General features: G+C 41.9%; 1 protein-coding gene across 4 annotated transcripts in view; it reads left to right on the top strand.

Annotated features, from left to right (window-relative positions):
• The first annotated feature begins 2,224 nt into the window (after positions 1–2,224).
• The window catches only part of LOC126249027 (vinculin), a 286,160-nt gene continuing 271,516 nt past the window's right edge, over positions 2,225–16,868 (top strand). For all 4 annotated transcript variants that reach the window (XM_049950637.1, XM_049950636.1, XM_049950634.1 and 1 more), the window contains exon 1: positions 2,225–2,422. In XM_049950637.1, coding sequence (XP_049806594.1) covers positions 2,366–2,422 — 57 coding nt within the window. In that variant the 5' untranslated portion in view covers positions 2,225–2,365. The remainder of the gene's footprint in view (positions 2,423–16,868) is intronic.

The raw sequence follows: 16,868 nt of genomic DNA, 5'->3' as shown, positions 1-16,868 counted from the left end.
AGTTTGCATTGTTCAACTGTAGTTTCCATTGTTCTGATTACTTTCTTTCCCATGACTTCTGCCATTTTTTCGAAATCTACAAATCAGTTGTAGTTGTTCTGTTTTAGACATTTTTTTCCTATGCCTCCTGTTTTCTCCTTTCTTATTTCCCTATGTGTGGGTTTCTGTGGTGTAATATTAACACTTGAGATTTTTACCTTGTTCTTACTAATACGAAAAGCTAGTCTTTCATATACCTGTTTCTTGCCCTTTCTGTTTAAATGGAAGCCTTGTAAAATAAATTTGTTTCAACCTAGTCTATCCTTTTCCAAATTAACAGCGATTATTCTTTTGTTTGCGTTTCTTAACTCATTTACTGTCAGTACCATATGACGATTTGTTGCTTCTATTTTTGAATTAAGATGTTGTACATCATGTCGTTTTGGGGTAGGATTAAAAATTGTATCCATTTTATGACTACGTTTCAATATAGACTGTAATGCTTTGTTTATGTTGTTTTTAACCCCTTGAATTGGGTTATCAAACTCATTTTACCTTCCATTACCACTAATTTATCGTCTGTTGTGAATGTTTGTTAGGTTTATCACTTTTTTGTGATTTCCTTTAGAGGTGCATCAAGTCTGATGATCGCTTCCACCTGATAAGAAGATTCTAACTTCCCCTGTAGAAGTGATCCACATCCTCTTTCCTGGCTATCCGATAAAAGAAGTACCTTACTTTTATTGAATTTCTCATTTCTGAGCATTTAACTTTGGGCAATCATATTAGTAGTACATAAGTAATTGAACATTATCGCTTCACTCGTTCTTATCGTGATTTCACTTTCACTGTTTGTTTTTGCATCTTGTTTATCAGATTTACGAATGCTGTCTCACTTAAAATCGCAAACAAAGTTCAATTTTCATGCGTTTTTCTTTTCCTTAATGTATATCGAGAGCTCACTGATGTAGTTTTCTAAAGACTTTGTTTTTCCTACCAGTTCGTCTTTTTCTTTGCAAAGAATGCTTATAATGTTTTATGTTCTCGCTAATCCATTCTCACAATTAACACCACACTTTAAAGTTAATACTTCTGACGCTACGCTGTATGCAGGACTCAGGCCTGTTGCTCCACTTCCAACACCCTTATTTCTCGATCGTCTTGTTACAGGACTGGTTCAAATGGCTCTGAGCACTATGGGATTTAACATCTGAGATCAACAGCCCCCTAGAAGTTAGAACTACTTAAACCTAACTAACCTAAGGACATCGCACACATTCACGTCCGAGGCAGGATTCGAATCTGCGACCATAGCTGTCGCGCGGTTCCAGACTGAAGCGCCTAGAACCGCTCGTCCACATCGGCCGGCTGTTACGGGACTCAGTTTTTAGTTTTTACACATCCACTACAAACACGAAGCCTTGTGCAATTATGTTGGAGCACTTTTTGCATAGAATAGCGTTAGACTCGTTATTTTTCTAAGTTCTAGTTACAGAACGTCTATTTCTAGGCGCCATCTTGGGGTGAGCGGGCTGGGGAGGGGGAATACTCGGACCTTCGTCAGCAGTCCTCAGTGGAGCACTTCGTCGAATGCTTTCCGGAAACCTAGCGATTTCTTGTTTACGCAATACCATGGAGGCAGATAGCGGTAGTGCCAAATGTTCAGGAAGAGAACGTTTATGTCGGGATTTATGAGCTAGACGCGTCTTTAATTCACAGCAAGCTGTGGATGTTTTGATTTTTTATACGTCGTCAGAGCCGCCGTACAGGGTTACGAAGTCGTCTGAGGACAACTTGACAATTTCTTCAGGGTGATCATTCTTGTCTCTGAGAGGGAGGCCCATGCTTGACAAAACTCGTGAATTTCTCAGCTAATGTTTCATTAACACCATTCTGCGTACATGGCTATCAGCTGGAATGGAAAGTTTCCGCAAGTGATCAGGAGTGTTTGCTGGCCATACAGCATTCGTATATCTCCGTTTAGACGCTTCGCCAAACGATCAGAATTGTCAGCATGTTGGTGATGTTTGTGGTCGTTTTGAGCAACAGTTGCTTAGAGACTTCTCATGATTTACGAACATAACTGGCTTACTATCTTACGGTGATCATGTACCATACAAGTCACTCGTAATTCTGTAACTGTATTGTAAGAGCCCTAATTCACACATTGCCAGAGTGTACGATTAATCAATTTCGCCAAAGATGTTAGATTTTCTATATCTTTGCAGAGATTCGTGGAATGCTTAGTTTTGACAAACGACTTTGATCGAATAGAAGTGGTGGAAGTTGCGGAGGTTGGGAAGAGTGTTTGTTGTGTAAATTTCTGTGTTTTTGTTATTACATCGGTAAATTGTTTATTGTTTGAAGTCAAAAACGTGTTGCCAAGATGCCTGTGTTTCATACGAAAACGATAGAGAGCATTTTGGAACCTGTTGCTCAGCAGGTAATGTATTCCTCATCGTAATCATTACTCAGTCATTTTCAATACGTTTTTTGGTCGAAGTTGAAAATTGCTTGTACTTAATGTATCAAATTTTGAACTGTCAAATAACATGTCCATTATAACAGACCCTTTGCTTAGTGTTGACAAATGGGCGTGTCGTTTAGTAAACGATGGAGGTCACGTGACTTTACGTCATAAAGTACTGTGTTTCAACCCATATTTAGACATGAGGGAAGCGCATTCATTAATTCATAAGTTCTGGATCTCGTTTCCCAATAAAGGGCGTTACCAAGCCAAGTTCACAGTTGACATGTAAAACACGAAACGCTTGGAAGCCTTATCTTAAATTGTTTAAAGTTCTTCACGAACTTTTAAACACCATCCCCATTTTAGAGTCTCGTATTTTTCGTGGAATTTTTCAAGATAATAGGAAACAAAGGCACGTTAAATGTTACTCTTGACGCATCTTATACGTCATATATAAATATACGCAAGCCTTGTAGATCATGTCCCTGTGTTCTGTGTGAGAACGGCACTATCGATTCCTTTAAGATGTACATCGCCGCATATCATAACAAGTGGTTGATGAGAAATTTCCCATAATTGCTGTTAGTGTGTAGAGGTTTTACAAGCTCCATGAGACATTCAAAATTACGTGAACACCCGTGTATACCTGATTGAACACAGTTCGGTTCGCCAGATACCGTATAAATATGCGAATAGATTATTATTATTGTCATTATAAGTATCTCTATTAACTAAAATAGGTAATATTATTCAAAGCCAGGACCGCACTACTGCTTGAATGTAGATCTCTACAATGGGATATCAAACGTGTGCAATTTGTGAAAACTCATTGCTAGTAACAACAGCATCTCTAACCCATTGCTGTATATGAGTGTGTGTTTCCCGAGTAGATAGTTGCTGCCAATATTGTACTGAAATAAATGCAGAATTAGTTCAGCTGCAATATTTTGTGCAAATTATCCAATGTTTAAACAATTTATTACAGTTGTGATGCCAAGCAACACGGTACACAACAATTGTATAAACACAGTATCTGGTGGAAAAAACTGCTGGAGCCCACCTTGCAGTGATATACGATCAAATAAAGCACATGGCGTAATAGACACTAGTGCCATTACTTGATTGTTAGACATTTTTAAGTATTTGCTGATAATATTTAGTGAATTTGGTGAATGGAATCAGCACCAGTAATTCTGCCTCACCTTCTTGCAACATATATTAATCAGTTAGTTTAAATTGCAGAAATTTCCATGTCACACTCACCACAACACTCAAAACATCCTGACAGAATCTTGCTATTTATGCAGCTATGTACTGACACCTTTCATCCTCCCAGCTGAAACTGAAAGTGAAGTCTGTGTATATTCCAAAAATACTAAACATAGATACAAGAATTATTTCACAGAGAAGTTGATGAGGCTGTGATTGCCATCTTCCCTTACTCTCTAATTTAGCCTGAGGTCTACATTAGTTTGGAAGGAGACAATTTGGTTGAGTTGTAGAGGTCAATGAATGTGAATGAGACGTATAGGATGTTGTTATGTACTGGAACGTAGCCTGATGTCTAGTTCCACACCATATATAACATGTTTTGTTATATAAAAATACAACTGGAAGGTAAATTAAGAGGACCTATATTACATAATAGACATTTCTCAGGTGACTCCTGTGGTGCGATTTTGTGTGTTTATCGAGAAATGTGTTTTCACATAGTTAGTTACATGTCCAACAAATCTCATTTTTGATAAGCGCTGTGACGTGCAGCATTTCGACATAACCAACATAGAACACACCTATAAAAAATGTTTGTATCGCTACATGCTGGCCATTTACAGGCCTTTTTCTGCAGAAATGGCAATTATTATTTGTAATCAAGCACTCTTCTGTGGTAAATAAAGAGTTGTTAAGGATAAACATCTTTAATTGGCATTTAAAAAGACTTCCGCTGTCAATCGAGTATTTTATTTCCATGGGTAGGTAGTAAGAGTCTTTGTACATTTTACCTCTTTTTGTGTCAAATAATGCTAAGTACTTTATTTTGTTCAGTGAATGCTTTTTACCAAAGTGAGGAGTTATCCTTGAATATTATTGCACAAGATTTCAGTGAACAAAAATATGCAAAACTTGTTGAATTGCTGACTTCTGTATCCCCAAAGTCAATAATCATTCCTATGACAGAAACAGCCAAACCTGTATGATTTAGCAAGTCTACCATAGGTTTATTTTTTTTTTTTTTTTTTTTTTTTTTTTTAAGTTTCCATCAATATGCACATCGAAGAACACTGAATTTCTTATCCTGCTCATTATTTGATATTGTTATCCTATGTTAATAGGAGGTGGGATGTTTGTGATAATAGAAAACTGGGTGAGCTACTAGAATGAAATTTTCACTCTACAGTGAAGTGTGCGCTGATATGAAACTTCCTGGCAGATTAAAACTGTGTGTCGGACCGAGACTCGAACTCGGGACCTTTGCCTTTCGCGGGCAAATGCTCTACCAACTGAGCTACCCAAGCACGGCTCACGCCCGGCCTCACAGCTTCAGTTCCGCCAATACCTCTTCTCCTACCTCCCAAACTTCACAGAAGCTCTCCTACGAAGTTTGGAGGGTAGGAGATGAGGTACTGGTGGAATTGAAACTGTGAGGACGGGGCATGAGTCGTGCTTGGGTAGCTCAGTTGTTAGAGCACTTGCCTGTGAAAGGCGAAGGTCCCGAGTTCGAGTCTCAGTCTTGGTGAGCTACGTTTTCTCAAAGTTTACAGCTGTCCTATTTGTGCAATAGCAGTCAGTAACATTCACAGAAACATCATGTACTATCTTTTGTAATCGGCTTAAAAATAATGCTTGCATCATCTGCAAATCATTCTAATTCTGCCTCATGATTCAGATAAAATACTAGAGCATTAACATCAAGCAAGAAAGGAGTTGGTGAATGATTGAACCCTGTGTGACTTACCAATACCAGATGTAGGCATTGATCTCTAATTTAATGATGGTGCAGCATGTGAGACATTACTTAGTGCATAGCCCTAAGTCTAGGTTACATTTGAAGTTGACAGTTTGGTTGAGAGTTGGCATGACCAACGAATGTCAATACAAAATTTTATGTGTGCTCACATACTGAGTTGTAGCATAGCCCAAGGTACAGCTTAGGTTGAAAGGTGACAGAGAGGTGAATTGTTGAACACTCCCATTACTTCTTAATTTCTCCCAAAGCAGGTGATCAGGTATCCCTCTTTGTACTACTGAAACAAACTGAGGTAACTTCCAGCATTCTGTTTCTAAATAAGAACTAAACCAGGCATGTGGTGAATCACATAGCCCTAGTTTATAAAAAAATAACTTTCGTAATAGGATCTTGCAATCCACACAGTCAGATGCCTTTGAGAAGTAGCAGAAGATCACAGCTGGTGATATTTTATTATTTAAAGACTTTATTAATTGCTCAGTAAATTTATAAATAGCTGTCTGAGTAGTGTATTCATTTTGAAATCAAACTGTAATTGGCTAAGTGTCTCATTACTACGGTTGTGAGAAACCACCCTGGATTGCATTACCTTCTCAAAAATTTTGGAAAAGTACTAAGAACATGGGGTACTATAGGGCCAAAATGGGATTGCAAAATTTGCGATTTGCCTCATCTGCTTTGACCCTTGGTGTCATCAAGATGGGGGATGCCTCTGTTTCAGGCGCATACAATATGGCGACCATGGTTTTTCTCATTACACCCATGAACCAACAATGACATATAAAATACATAACTCCAGCAATAACGTAATGGGACTACGACGACACAACACCGTTCCAAAACAAATGTTAAAAAGTCAGTTCAGCTTATCTGAAGCTTCAATAAGAGACCCAGTAGATTTCAATGAAATGTCACACACAGTGACACCTACCATAATGACTTCATACTTAGAAAATTGCAAAATCATCAAGAAGTTCACAAACAGGAATGTAGCTTGGTGCAACAGCAACCTGGAATTGCAAAGGAGGCAGGTAAGAAGACTATTCTGTATTGCAAGAAGAATCGAGAAGCCCTTTGCCAAAGGGAAACAGGAAATACGGAAGCGTCCGATCCCGCCCGTCTGCTTTGACCCATGACGTCACAAATATGGATGAAACGACTATAAACCACGATTCCAATATTGTGCATATAAAGTCGGTACGTACACATTATGAGAACGAAAATACGTCAAAAAACAAACACACACTTTCCACAAAAAGCCTAATGACACTAATGGGACAAGCGCGGGAAATGGGGTGTTTTTGGGTGGGGGCAAACTAAATATAAATAAATTTAGACACCCACCCCCATACAAACCACACAAAACGACGAAAAAAACCATCATCACAAAACTCCACAAATACCACTAAACACAATATCATCTGGAATCGGACACTTCCCTTGACCTATATAGCTCAACAGCAGCTCCCGATCCCATAAGTTAGGTTCAAACACTTCCCTTGGCCTATATAGCTCAAAAACATCTCTTGATACTAATATCAACATACACAGCCACACATTGGGATCGAACACTTCCCTTGACCTGCGCACTGTTAATTTTATCCGTCATATCCATTCGTGAACATAAACAACAACAGATTAATTTTACTAAAATTACCACACGATGTACAGCGAACAACACTAAATTAACCTTCACACAAAATTGTTACCTCACTGAAATGAATTACACTACAAACACAGCCGACACTCGAACAATTCTGGATAATGAGCAAAAGCAAACTGAGCCCATTACACCACACAAACGAAAACCCTGAACATACCATCAGAGAGCACAACAAACCACAACACGACGACATCTACAAACACGCCACACTCGCAAACCTAACTCCGCGCCGTCATGACCTCACACACGACAACACCCTTACGTCACGGATCAAAGCAGACGCGTGGGATCGGATGCTTCTGTCGACCCGGGAAGCAAGTGAAACCATCATCCTGGAAGGTATTTTTTGAGGAAGTGGAACATAACAGCCACTTGCCCCAGACTTCACAAAATATAAGAGGAAGGGAGATGGTGATCTCACAAGTACAGCAAATGAAGTGCTGGATGTGCTCCTCAAGACTAACTCTCCTCAGTGCACTCTGTTAGACAACATGCATCAAGATTCAGACCCTGAATTTACAGGTAACCTAAGGGAGAACTGGGAATCTACTAGAGAATGTATTGGTAAAAAGATCTAGTGGGCAGTGGGAATGTTTCATCTGTACTAGTCACCAGGCCCAAATTGATTCTTTCCAGCTCTACTGCAGCAATCAGGTGAGAGCTTAATTAAACTCATAAGTAGGCTGTTTAGAATTAGCCTAACAGAAGAAATCATTTCTAAAGCTTGGAGGACAGTGAGGGATGTTTTCATTCTGAAGCCAGGGAGAACTGATCATACTAAGGCCAAGGATATGGGAGAGAACAGTCTGTCCTCCTTTGTTTTAAAGACACTAGAAAATCTGGTTAATGTGCATGTTAGGCAAAGGAAACTAACTAACGTTCCTCTACATGTAAACCAACAAGGATATCAACCAGGCAAATCATGTGAAACAGCACTTCACCAGTTGGGGAAGTGGAAAAGCGCCATGGTTTCAGGAAATTTCTCTTTACATCTTTCTGGATACCAGGGAGCTTGTAGCAGTACACCCTTTGAATCCATGGTTATAGCTGCAGAAGAGCATGGCAATCAGACAACTGTATACAGGTGGATCTATTTCATGATGAATAGTCCAAAGGTAGAAGCCACCATGATAAATGAAGAAATTGTGATCAGCACCACAGAAGGCTGTCCACAAGGAGGGGTTTTGTCTCACTACTTTGGAACCTAGTGGTGAATGAACTCAATGAGTAGCTAAATACTAGAGGCTGCTTTTGCCAAGGATACACAGACAGCTTGTCATAGTAAATCTTGGCAAATTTGCTAATACTGTTATAACTGTGGCACAATGTACATTGAACGTTGTGCAAAACTGGTGCAGGAAACAGGATCTAAGGCTCAATACTAAGAAAATGGTTGTAGTATCATTTAAAGGGAAGCATATCCACCACATTCTGGATTCATAAGCTTCTTGATGAAATAGAGATTGTAGTGAGTGTCTAGGGGTAACCCTGGATGTGAAACATAGACCCCCTCACATAAGGAATGTATTTCCCTAGGTGAAAGGTGTCCTTAAGAGCACCAGAAGATCCTGTGGGGAAAAACCTGGGACCTAAACCTTTGGAGTATGTACTGTATGCACACCACTGTAACAAGACCTATGATAATTTATAGGGCTACAGTATGGTGGAACAAAGTAGAATACAAGGTGGTTGCCAAGAGCTTGGCAAGGTGCAGAGACTAGCCTGCTTAGCTGTAACAGGTAGAATTGGCAGTACGCCCATTGCTGGGATAGAGACCACGTTGATCATGCCTTCATTACACCTGTGGGTTAAACTGGAGGCACTAGCAGGAGCATATAGGCTAAAAACTAAAAATAATTGAGTACCATTAGGATATCCACTATCCCACACCAAAATAGGTAATGTGGTAACTGTAGGAATGGTCACAGAAATGCCAGCTGACTATAAAATAACTTCCAGCTGCTTTAATAAACCTTCCAGTGTAACATTTGAAAGTAGGGAGCAGTGCATGAATGAATCATGACACTGCGAGGAGACATAGTCTGCTTTACTGATGGGCTGAAAACAGACAGTGGTGCTGGGATACATAGAGTACAATCTAGGTTAGAGAGCACAATCTGGGGTTGAAAGCAGATGATGGGGCACAAGGGTTGCACCATAGGTTAGAGAGCACAATCTGTCTATGGAAGCAGGCTACACTGTTCAAGGCAGAAATATCTGCTGTCATGGTGTACGTGGAGGAGAATTTGTGTAAGCCCCCCCCCCCCCCCCCCCCAGGGGCTCACCGCTCTTTGGCGGGTTTGTGCTTGGCTACCACAGGTCCTCATCCTTTGCAACATCTTTTCACTTCCGTACTGCATGTCTGTCCTCTCCCTTGGGGAACATGTCAGGGATGCTTTTGGGAATGTTCCGCACTGTCTGTAGCTGACATACGAACAGTCCCACCCCTGTTTTTTGTTCCTTTTTCCTGTCTTCGTTCACCCTCTCCTATTCTTCCTCTGCTTTGGTGCTTAAAGCTCCTCTTTTTTCTTCTTCCTCCCTTTGCACTCTTGAAGCCCCCTCCCCCCCCCCCCCCCCCCACACACACACCCACACATCTGATGCATAACAGGTGACTGAGTAACGTGTAATTCCCAACCCTGAACCGACAGGTAGCGTTCGAATGTACCCTTGGTACAGGCAAGCCGCAGGGAAGGGTGATTGCCCGAGCTGCTACCTTCACAAACTGCCAATTGGTCCCTCTTTGTCAGGTGTTCGGAAAGTGTGACCTGAGGTGTGAACAGTCACCTAAGGCAGATGCATCCCCTTGTGAAGGGGCCCCCAGTTGGAAGGAGCATGCTCTCAAGAGATGCTGGCAATCATGGGGGATTTCCTTGCAATGAGTCAGTCATTATTTTTGCAGTCCACGTCTACCAAATGTAAATGCAATGAAGCTCCCAATTCAAGGTCCCTCCCAGCTGCACCTTGGTTCCTCATGGTTTTACATACTGAAGACAGTCAGTCCTTTGCAATAGTAAATCTGTTAATTATGCAGAAAGGTGTTGATGCAGTTGCCAGCACTGTGAAATCCTGCTCTCGTTTACGGAATGGCACTTTGCTTTTGGAGACTACTACTGGTTCTCAGGCACAACAACTACTTGCTGCTTTGCTCCACCATGGCTATCGTGTTTGTGCCATGGTCCATAGAACTCTGAATTCTTCCTGCGGTGTTATTTACACTAGGATGCTCGACACTCTGACAGAGGCCAAAATCCAAACATATCTCTCTAATCAGGCTGTCATTGCCGTCCATCAGATGGCGAAGAAGGTAGAGGCCTCTTTAGCGCCCACATGCACTCTTTTTCTCGCCTTTGTTAGATTGGTGCTTCCATCCAAGATGAAAGCAGGCTATGAAGTTATCATAGTCCAACCATTCATTCCCAACACGATGCGTTGCTACCAGTGTCATCGTTTCAACCACACTCAAATGTCTTGTCGACACATGGCCAGATGTGTAACTTGTGGTAGGGATGTGCACGCGGGTGATTGCCCACCTCCTCCTCCCTGCTGTATCAACTGCAATTGCAACCATACTGCCTCCTCTTGAGATTGACTGCTGTATCTCAGTGAGCGGGCTGTCCAAGAGATCCGGATAAAGGAAAAAGTACCTTACCCAGACGCTCGCAAGTTATTGGCTAGTCGCAAACCCTGCGTTCTACCGTCTGGCACTTACAGTACTGTTCTTGCTACATCTCGCTCCATGAAGGACATGGCCATGCAGACATGCAATCAGATTCTTGCCTCATGGGGTGATGTCACCAGCTACACAACCAGCAGGGTGGAAAGGACAGAAGGACTACCCCTGAGAAGACTTCATAAGTCCCTCCAGTCAACCAACACCTGAGTCTTCTGCTAACCAGAAAGGCTCGAAGAAGTCCAACAAAGGCAAACGGTCTTCTCCTTTGCCGACTCGAAAATCCTCTTCGACAGTCGCATTGCTATCTCCAACACCTTGGACTGCCATTTTATGGAAATTTCGAGCTCCTCCCACTATAACCATGCCTTCCTCCATCGGAAACAAGAGGCGGCGGCTCGGGTGATACCCTTCTCTTCTCAAAATCGTGAGTGTTACAATGCCGCCTTTACTATGAGGGAGCTAGATCATGCTCTCACTTCATCCAGATCCTCCACCCCAGGGCCAGACACTTTTAAAATTCAGATGTTGCAACACCTTTCGCTTGCAATCAAGCACTTTCTGCTTAATACATACAATTTCATCTGGGCAGAGGGCACATTTTCCAGACGCTGGTGTGAAGCACTAACCACTGCACAGTGTGGATTTTGAGCATGCTGCTCTACAGTTCACCATCTTGTAACTTTGCCCACTCCTGTCGTGAATGGTTTTCTGTGGAAATCCCAGAATGGGGGGTGTTTTTCAATTTTCAGAAAGCCCACAACACCAGCTGTAGGACTGGTATCCTCCATACACACTACACGTGTGACTTCCGTGTCTGTCTGCCCATTTCATTGAGGAATTTTTAAAAGACCGAGTTTTCAAGATATATGTGAGTTCTGCCCTGTCGGACACCTTTATACGGCAAAATGGTGTGTCTCAGGGTTCTGTCCTATGGGTTGTCCTCTTTGCTATTGCCATTAACCCAACATTGGCCTGTCTCCTGCTGAGCTTCTCCAGCTCCCTTTTTGCTGACAATTTTGCCATCTATTACAGTTCTCCATGGAACTGTCTCATTGAGCGGCATCTTCAGTGCTGTCTCGATTGTCTTTACCCATGGAGCATCAACAATGGCTTACATTTTTTCCACAGACGAAACCGTTTGTGTGAATTTCTGGTGCCAGAATTGGTTTCTCCCACTACAAAATTCCTGGGGCCCCTGCTCAATAGGAAACTCTCTTGGTCCTCCCATGTGTCTTACCTGGCAGCCCGCTGTATGCAGTCCCTCAATGTCCTGTGTGTCTTCAATGGTACTTCCTGGGGTGCAGATCGAATTACCCTCCTCTGTTTGTATCGGTCCCTTGTCCGTTCCCAACTAGACTGTGGGTGCTTTGTTTATGCATCTGCATGTCCGTCCCTCTTATGCTGTCTCAATACTATCCACCATCGTCGCACGAGTTTAGCCACTGCCGCCTTTTACACTAGCTCAGTTGAGAGTCTGTATGCAGAAGCTGCTGAACTAGCGCTGTGAATTTCTCCTTAGCAGATATGCATGCCGCTTTTCTGCTATGTGTGGCCACCCATCCTATGCCACCTCCTTCAATGACTCCTTTGATCGCCAGTATGGGCGTGTCCCTCTTCTGTGTTACCTCGTGGAGTTCACTTTTGGCTCTTGCTTTGGCAGATTAACTGCACACTCCCTACAACTGACCCAGCGGGTGTGAACCCTTCACCACCTAGGAATTGTGCAGCGGTCCTTGTTCACCTTGGCCTTCATTTGCTTGCTAACGACACTGTTCCAGCCTCGCTTTGTAACCTTCGGTTTCACGATCTTCGCACGGAACTTCGTGATAGTACGTTTGTGTACACTAATGGCTCTTGGACTGACCGTGGTGTTGGGTGTGCCTTCGTCATTGGCGCCAACGTTTTTTGCTATCAGCTTTCGGCGCACAGCTCAGTATTTACAGCAGAGGCTTCGCCCTGTATCAGGCCACAGAGTACATCTGGCGACATAGACTTTTCAATTGTGTCATCTGCTCGTATTCTCTCAGCGTCCTTCCAAGCCTCTGTGCACTGTACACCGTCCACTGTCCGTCCCTTAGTGCAACGGGTCCAAGAAAACTGTCACTTGCTCATTCTTGATGGGGCCAATGTGATGTTTATGTGAGTTCCTGGTCATGTTGGTCTGACAGGAAACGAGGCTACTGGTGCTGCTGCCAAGGCTGCAGTCCTTGTACCTCAGCCCACTAGTTCTCTGTGTTGCCGTCTTTCAGGAGATCGTGTCACTTTGGCATCACCACTGGTCCTTCCTTCATGGGATAAGCTACGGGTTATTAAGCCTCTCCCAGCGGCTTGGACGACCTCCTATCGGCTCTCTGGCCGTGAGAAGGTGATTTAAAGTAGCTTGCGTATTGGGCACTGCCGTTTTAGCCATCGCCATTTGTTAAGTGGTGCTCCCCCACCACTTTGTGCACATTGCGCCCAACTTTTAACTGTCTGCCATTTCGTGATGGAGTGCCCTTTTTTTTTAACCGTTTATATTCCCATTTGGTTTTGCCATCTGAGTTATGGGTCATTTTAGCAAACGACATGTGGGCTATCAACCGCATTTTACTTTTTGTCCATCATAGCAATATCGCAAAGACCATTTAATTTTCAGGTCTGGACCTCTGTTCCTCTGTGGCATATTTTGTAGACCTTTCTCAACATCCCTGTTTTTAGCTGTCTTATCTTCCGTCGATTGGGATTCTTTGTCTTTTTTAACTCCTCTCTTTGTCTCTGTGTTTCACAGTTTTGACATGGGCACATATGACCCTAGTTGTTTTTGTACCCTAAAACAAAAGAAACAAATAATTTGTGTAGGCACTACAGAAATTATAGCATCTACATTTATTCATACAGCCAAGCAGATCTGAAATATCTTATTAGCTCCTGCAGTGAGATCAAAGATTGTTGCAGAATGCCACAAAACCTTGTGAGCCTAGGGGAAAGGAACAGGGTAAAACTGTTGTGAGTCCCTGGTCACACAGGAATCAGTGTCAATGAACAAGCCGATAGACTAGCCAAGACAGGTCCGACAAGTCCATTTATTCGACCGAAACCTGTCCGAATTTAAGCCAAAATTACGAAACTGCATCAGAAGGTAGCATGTAGAATATTGGAGTATGATCCAGAAACAAAAACATGTCAAGCTAATGATGCCAAAGTCGCAATTTAAGAGAAGTTCTTTAATCCTTGGCTTGAACAAGAGAGCGATTAAACTCGTGGTAAGGCTATGGGAGCTTTAAGAAACACCTACATGTGATGGGTATAGAAAAATAAGCCCTTGTGTGTAGGCTGTGTGGTGAGGAGTGATGAAACTGCACCATACCTAATCTTCCAATGCAAAGTGTTGGAGATCAAAAGACAGAATATTCAGATTGTCAAGTTCTGAGTAAACTGTTTCTAACAAAGAACTGGTTAAGGGCCTCCAACTACTGTTGGAGGGTATTGTATGGTTTTACTAGTACTGTGGGGAGTGAAACTGCACAATAAACCCTGTTTTGGTGTGGGCAGTAGTGGGCTAGGACCACTGTCGTTTTCATTTTCCTGTTCAAACAAAATCCAAACAACCTTGGAGTACATTACCTTCCCAAAAATATTAGAAAAGTGATTAAGAGCATTACATATTATAGAGCCACAACAGGATTACTGAAAGTTGCGATTCCAGCTTTTTGGTTTGTCCTGTGATGTCATCAAGATGCCGGGCACATCTATTTCAAGCCTATACAATATGCCAGCAACAGTTTTACTTGTTACACCAGTGAGCAAACAAATAACACACAAAATACTTAACTCCAGCATTAGAGTAGAAAGTAATGGGACAACTCTGAGGTGTAGGGAGTTTTGGCCAGGACAAACTAAATGTATGACAATAAAAATCATTACACAATTGCAAAACAAGTATTAACCCAAAAATGAAGCACGGGAAATCCCAAACAAGCAATCGGGAGGGTGGAAAGGGGGGGGGGGGACCACCACTATTGGTACCAGAAACTTGACTTGACCTATATAGCTCAATCGAAGACAGAGCTACCAGGAACTCACAAATTCCAAAACCTGGTACCTTAAATTTCACTTGACCTATATGGGGGAGGGGTTATTTTCACTTAGGAAAAACAAATATCTCAAAAATGGCTCAGAATATGAAAAAATGTTCTATGTGAAAAGTTAATACTAGTAAAGAGGACATCTGTCTATGCTACAACTGGCCACCACCTATCACTCTGTTTGGCCAGGGTCAACTCTGAATTTTGACCTGGGAAGCCCCATTTTTTATTCCATATTCAGATTCTATATCAAAAAATACATACAGTTTATTCAAACCATTGTTTTTCATATGTGATATATGGCACTGTAATTGACAGTTATCAAGTGTGCCTCCTTCTGCTATTAAGAACTGACACATTTTGTCCTAAATGTAAACCTTGGTGTTCTGACAGTTGATATTTGTGTTCAAAATTTACTTTAGTGTTGCAAATTTGATTGCACATTACAATACAGTTAGCCGTTTCAATGTCTGGTTAGAAACTATGTTTAGCGTTGATCCAGAAATGACAACATGGATGTAATAGTATTCTGTTCCCATCGGGATTCTTGATTTCGGTGAGTCCCCTTGCCTGTCACCATTTGGGTGTGTGATTTTGCAGAGTTCCCTTGCCTCACACCATTGGGGTGGTAGATTTTGGAGATCATCCATGTTAGGTGCACCTGTCACCATAATTTCATGGACATTTTATCTTATTACAGTGGTTGTGGTTTGTATTCCACTGCATAGTGGCCAGCACAAGAGTTAAAGCAGTTGGATGGAAATGCGCACCAAAATCAGTCACCCTGATGGTGGAGTTTGAGGGCGGCCACTTAGTTTGAGCATTTTGATGGTTTGGGGGCTCACCACAATCAATCCCATAGGAAAAGAAAACCCTGTTATCATACAAGTATCTAATTTGCCAGAAATTTTAGTGTCTAGCCATATTATTTGTACTTTACAATCACATTTGCAACACACAACGTTTGAACATCAGTGTCAACTGTTAGAAAACAAAGGTTTACATTTACATCATAAATGAAATTTAGAATCAAATGTATTGGTTCTTAATTGCAAAAGAGGCACACATGATCCTTTTCGATTACAGTGCCATCTACCACGAATGGGGAGCAATGGTTTGAGTAAATGGTACATACTTTTTGATGTATAATACGAATATGCAATAAAAATGGAGTGCTCTCATTTGAAAATACAAAGTTGACCCCACCCACGCAGGAGGGGTGGTTAGCAGGTGGCCAGTTGTAGCACAAATAGATGTCCCCCTTACTAATGTCAACTTTTCAACAAGAACATTGTTTTTGTATAATGTGTTGTTTTTTATATATTTACTTGTCTGAAGTTAAAGCAAACACCCTCTATAGCTCAAAGTGACACAGTGATACCAGGAACCCAAACACAACTCAAAAACCCGGTACCACAAATTTCACTTGGTCTGTATAACTCAACCAAAATCGACTAACTTATAACACCAGACCCCACTCCATGACACCCACCAATAAAACTAATATATACCAAATTCAACCACTGACCCAAACCTCAGAATAATACTAATCCAAGATAAATTACAAAACCTTCATCTCGAAGAGAATTACCCACTATACTCTTACAGTAAAGATCAAAAACATACTTACCAACAACAGTCAACTGCCAATTTGGTCTAGACTGACCATATCTCTCTAACCCTCCCCCTCCTCCTCCCCCCCCCCCATGAAAAAAAACACCACCACCCACCTACCAACTGATAACTGTCCCCAACAAAATATGCACATAAAAAAAGACTATTAACACATAACCTACATCATTCACAATCCATTATTCTTTCACCATTTTACCCACGAGCTTCAAAAAATGTTCAGATAGGCAATAATTTTCTGGTACACTTTTCCTCCAACAATACTCATCTTTCGAGATTGTAGACTCAAGGTGTGGTGTCACTGCCAGACACCACACTTGCTAGGTGGTAGCTTAAATCGGCCGCGGTCCATTAGTACATGCGGACCCGCGTGTCGCCACTGTGTGATCGCAGACCGAGCGCCACCACACGGCAGG

Source organism: Schistocerca nitens, chromosome 3 (genome assembly GCF_023898315.1).
Source record: "Schistocerca nitens isolate TAMUIC-IGC-003100 chromosome 3, iqSchNite1.1, whole genome shotgun sequence".
In the NCBI taxonomy this organism is placed as follows: Eukaryota; Metazoa; Arthropoda; class Insecta; order Orthoptera; family Acrididae; genus Schistocerca; species Schistocerca nitens.
Note: the sequence above shows the minus strand (reverse complement) of the source record. Positions and strands in the feature narration are given on the sequence as shown.